The following is a 5,227-nucleotide window of genomic DNA, read 5'->3' as shown; positions in this document are numbered from 1 at the left end:
CTCCCAAGGGCACAGAAACGCTCAAAAAACTCGTTTCCAACAGTCATCAATGTATAAGCATAGATGCCCTTGGGCAATCAGGAGGGTTATTAACATTCTGGAACAAAAACAAATTCTTCTTGCAGAATGCTCTCTCTACCAAGAATTCATTATCGGTCATCCTCAACATGCTTGATTCAAGCCAATCGATATGTATCACCAATGTGTATGGGCCTCAAAGAATACAGGAAAAGCTGAAGATGCTGAAGGACCTAGACGAAGTCAGACAACACCATGGGGCAACTCACTGGATTGCAGGCGGAGACTACAATATGATCACCACTCTAGCGGAGAAAAAGGGAGGCTTACGAAAATTGGATAAGGACTCGGAGGCATTTAACACCTTTATTGCTGAATCCAGACTTACTGACATCCCTACAGTCAATAGTTTGCATACCTGGAATAATAAGCAAGGAGGAAACATGCAGATGGCATCAAGGCTCGATCGGTTCCTCTTATCGGAATCCATTCTGCTGCAAAACATCGATATGGAGGCCAACCTTCTGCCTATAGGAGGCTCGGATCACTGGCCTGTGCAGATCCACTTCACCAATCTAGAAAAGCCCCACATACCTTTCAGATTCGAGGCCTTTTGGACAGAACACCCTACTTTCATGGAAAACATAAAAAGCTGGTGGACTCAAACCACCATAAGAAGCGACAACATCATGTATATCTTCCAGCAAAAGCTCAAAACCATCAAATCCAACCTCAAACGATGGAACAAAGACAGCTTTGGAGACATCTTTCAAGCCAAAAAAGAACTTGAGGAAAAAATGGCGCTACTACAACAAACAATGATCACAGAAGGGCATGATGAGGAAAGGAAAGCTTAAGAAACAAATCTACAAAGACAATGGGAAGAATGACTTAAGTAGGAAGAGATGCTGTGGAGACAGAAATCGAGGGTGCAATGGCTAAAGCAAGGAGAACGCAACACCAGTTTCTTCCATAAGTCCACTATCCAGCACAGAGCCTGCAATCGAATACTCTCTCTCAAAAAAGTTGATGACGATAAGGTGTTATCCAGGGAGCACATTGGGGATGAACTCAACTCTTATTTCACCTCTCTTCTCAGCGAACCAAGCCTAAACAAAACCCAAGCCATCAATGCAATCACTGATGCCATTCCCAGCCTTGTTACTCAGGAGCAAAACTCCCTCCTTCTAAAGGATTTTACCGAGCAGGAGATTGAAGAGACCATCTTCACCATGGCCACAAACAAGGTTCCCGGACCGGACGGATTTACAATTGAATTTTTTAAAGCCTGCTGGTCCATCATTAAAGAAGACCTCCTCATCCTGGTAAGGAACTTTCACAGAACCAAAAAAGTGCTACCGGCCATCAAAGCCACTTTCCTCACCTTAATTCCCAAATCTGGCCAGGCTGACTCCCCGGACAAATTGATGGCTAACAGACTCAAACCCGTCCTCCCTTCAATTATTTCTCAGGAGCAAACCGGCTAAGTCGAAGACAGGCAGATCATGGATAGCATTATCCTCACCTAGGAAGCGCTGCACTCTCTCAAAATGAACAAGACTCCAGGCATGCTTATCCAGCTTGACCTGTCAAAGGCCTTTGACAGAATCAGCAGGCAATACATGAGAGCAATCCTCCAGGCTTTCGGATTCAGTCAGCAATGGATAAATTGGACAATGGAACTGGTCTCAGGTGCTTTCTTCTCCATCCTGCTGAACGGAGGACCCCTTCAACCCTTCACACCATCCAGAGGTATACGGCAAGGAGATCCCTTGTCTCCTTTTCTCTTCATCATAATGGCAGAAGGGCTGGGCAGATCTTTAACCAAGGCAAGAAGGCAGAATCAACTCAAAGGCATCAAACCGGCACACCAAGGACCCACAGTAACGCATCAACAATTTGTAGACGATACAATGCTCATGGGCGCCCCCACAGTGCAGGAAGCTCGAACCATCAGCCAAGTGTTAAAGACTTTCTCGGAGGCCTCAGGTATGGAAATTAATCTTACCAAATCAAAAATTTGTTTCTTCAACACATCCATTCCCGTGCAAAAAAATCTCACCAGAATTCTGCAGATCCAAAAGACCTCCCTTCCAACTAAATATCTGGGCATACCACTTTCGGAATATGCCTACAAATCTGCCAACTGGGAAGCCCTCCTCAACAAAATGAAAGCTCGGCTAAGCAACTGGACATACCGAGCCTTAAACATGGCCAGCAGACTGATCTTAGTCAAATCAGTCCTGCAAACCATGCTAGCATATATGTTCTCAGCACTAGCAGCACCTAAGGTGGTGTACAAATCCATCCGAAGCATTCAGCGATCCTTCCTCTGGAATGGAGCCTCGAAGCAATCCAAATGGGCCCTCATCAAATGGACAGACATCTGCAAACCAAAAAGGGAGGGAGGTTTGGGCCTAAGAGATCCAGAAATATTAAGCAAGGCCGTAGCAACAAAAATCTGGTGGAGATGGGTAGAAAATCCTAGCTCCCTGTGGGGAACCTGGTGGAAAGCGAAATACACAACTCAAGTCAGGGACAGACAGCTGACTGGCACCAGGCAAGGATCCCCCATCTGGAACAAAGCCTGGGAGAACAGATATATCGTGCAGCAGCATATCTTCTGGGAAGTGCACCAAGGAAAAACTGCCCTCTTTTGGGAAGATGCTTGGCAGCAGCTTCCAACCTTGGAACACCCAGACTGGAATACTCTTAAAAGAGCTATGCAGGAGGCTGGCAAGTTTATGGTAGCAGACTACTGGCAACCTACAAGCGAGGACACCACCTGGCAAAAGTGGCTATCCAGAGAACAATGGCAAGCTCAAGCAGGCCTGATGAACGTAAACCAGCTTTTACAAGACCTAGACAAAAGAAGAATCCTTATTTCCAACAAAGAGGACATCCTGAGATGGGGAAGAAACCCCAAAGGAACGTTCAACCTCAAAGAAGCATATCAGATCTTGGCGACCTCTCTGGATCCGCAACCAGACCACAGTTGGCAAACCCTTTGGAGCAGAGGAACATGGCCAAAAATCACACTTTTCTCCTGGCTGGTCATGCACAACAAAGCACTCACATGGGACAATCTTCAAAAACGAGGCTTCATAGGCCCTTCACGATGCATACTCTGTGAGGATGGCCTAGAAACTCTCAATCACATACTCAATGCCTGTCCAATGGCCTGCTCTCTGTGGGATGACATGGCTATGATCTTCAGACAATCTGACAGAAACAGAGACTCCATTTAACTCTCACTCAGCTAGTGGAGAACATCCATGTCCTCCAATCCCTTGGTCAACAGTGCCTGGAACTTAATACCGGGAGCAATAGCCTGGATCCTTTGGAAAGAACGAAACACACGAGTCTTACAAAACTCTGCACTGGCAGTAAGCATGCTGATAGGAAAAGTGAGACAGCTCATCAAAGAAACGGTCAATGCCATGGGCACTTTGCAGAAAGAGGGCAACACTTCACTGAATGATGACAGAATCATTCAAATCCTAAATCTTCAAACCCAGATCAACCCTGCTGGTAAAAACTGCGTCTCCAACGGAACAACGCAGGACAATTGGACTCTGCCCCCTTCAAACACGTTCAAACTCAATTTCGGCGGGGCTTCAAGAAAGAACCCGGGAATAGCTGGATATGGGGGCATAGTAAGGGATCACACAGGCACAATTCATCTCGTCTATCATGGCAACATCGGAGTGAACACCAACAACGCTGCAGAACTAATTGCTCTCATTCAGGGTCTCATTCTAGCAGGCCGCTACAAATTTCTACCACTGATAGTGGAAGGAGACTCGGAGATCATAATCAGGATGATAAAGAAACTCCAGATGGGAGCACAGGTACATAAAGTTACCCCCAGCTGGAGACTGTCGACAAAACTTCAGGATCTCCAAAATCATCTCTACAACTTACAAGGGATTACATTCCAAGCAGTTCGTAGAAAGGCAAACAAGATAGCTGATGTCTTAGGAAATGCAGGGATAGATTCCCAGATGGCAGAATTCCACAGCCTCTGGCACAATCTAGCGGAAGGAGTGCTCAAAGAAAATTGCAAAAAGATCCAGCAGACAGATCTGCACACTTAGGCCTCGGCAGCAAGGCACACTATGGCTTCAAACAACGGAAGGAATGTTAAACCATGGCAGAAGCGCCACTGAAAAGAGAAGATCTGCAGATGCGCCACTGAAAAGAGAAGATCTGCGCCAACAGGCTTGCGCAATCAAGATTGGAGACACATCACTGCACACCCAAAATACGCATCAATAAAATGAATGCTCATCCACTTCAAGCATGACAAACTCAGGAACTTCAGGCAGCAATCTACCCAACTCGCAGCATTCTGCCCACCTCGCAGCAAGATTCCCACCACTCTTGCAGGATCACCTCACGGGCTCCATGAAAACTCTACTTAGACAGAGCACTGTATATGCTGCAGGCATTTTCCTGGAAAGGCCACCCAGTCAACACAGGCAGGTCGCTCTGACCCCTGCGGACCATTGTATTTTTATTCTCAATCATTAATATAACTGCTTAATTTTACAAAAAAAAAAAATTATAGTAAATCCTACTTTGTGTTCGATGTCAAAGAAAATGCTAAAAAATCTTTACATTCCGTGTAGAGAAAAATTCTGAATAGTTTAATTCAATTGGATCAAGATATAGACAATGTTCCTTAAGATAAAAGGAAGATTAGGAGGTATCTCTCAGGTTGTCGAATTTGAAAGGTTTTAGATGATATAGATCATGCGAATCAGGTGGATGCATTGTTTACCCTAGAAGTCCTACACCCTGAAAGCTTAATTTTGATTACAACTAGGGACAAAAATGTCCTCGCAAGGTCAGGATTACCAGAGTCTTCAATTTATCAGTTAACCGGTCTTAATGCATAGGACTCCAGAAATCTCTTTTGCTCCTATGATTTCCACCAGCCTTTTCCACTCTCAATATTTGAATATTTGGTAGATCAATTTTTAATGGCTTTCCAAGAACTGCCCTCAACTCGAGATCTGTAATATTTAGGTTCAGCTCAAACTGAACCTTGGCTGTCTCGGTCCTAGCATCACGCACACCTACAACCAACTTCTGAATCTTGGCCTCCAGCGGCACCTCTTCTGGAATGTGCAGTTCCGGAATGGTTCTGCATGCTTCTGCTACCACTGTTGTGGTGCACTCATTCTTCTCCTGAACCTTCTTCCAT

The 5,227-nt window shown here is 45.3% G+C and overlaps 1 protein-coding gene across 1 annotated transcript; it reads left to right on the top strand.

Moving 5' to 3' along the window:
• Nucleotides 1-239: 239 nt before the first annotated feature.
• LOC149187406 (uncharacterized) lies at nucleotides 240-875 on the top strand. The gene has a single exon (XM_089409657.1). The coding sequence runs from the start codon at nucleotides 240-242 to the stop codon at nucleotides 873-875; it is 636 nt and encodes a 211-aa protein (XP_089265783.1).
• The last annotated feature ends 4,352 nt before the right edge of the window (nucleotides 876-5,227 follow it).

The sequence above is a fragment of the Pinus tabuliformis genome, chromosome 3_1, assembly GCF_031772625.1.
Source record: "Pinus tabuliformis cultivar Carrire ecotype Pingquan chromosome 3_1, CPIR1, whole genome shotgun sequence".
Classification (NCBI taxonomy): Eukaryota; Viridiplantae; Streptophyta; class Pinopsida; order Pinales; family Pinaceae; genus Pinus; species Pinus tabuliformis.
The sequence above is the reverse complement of the archived record's forward strand: the minus strand, read 5'-3'. Positions and strand labels throughout refer to the sequence as shown.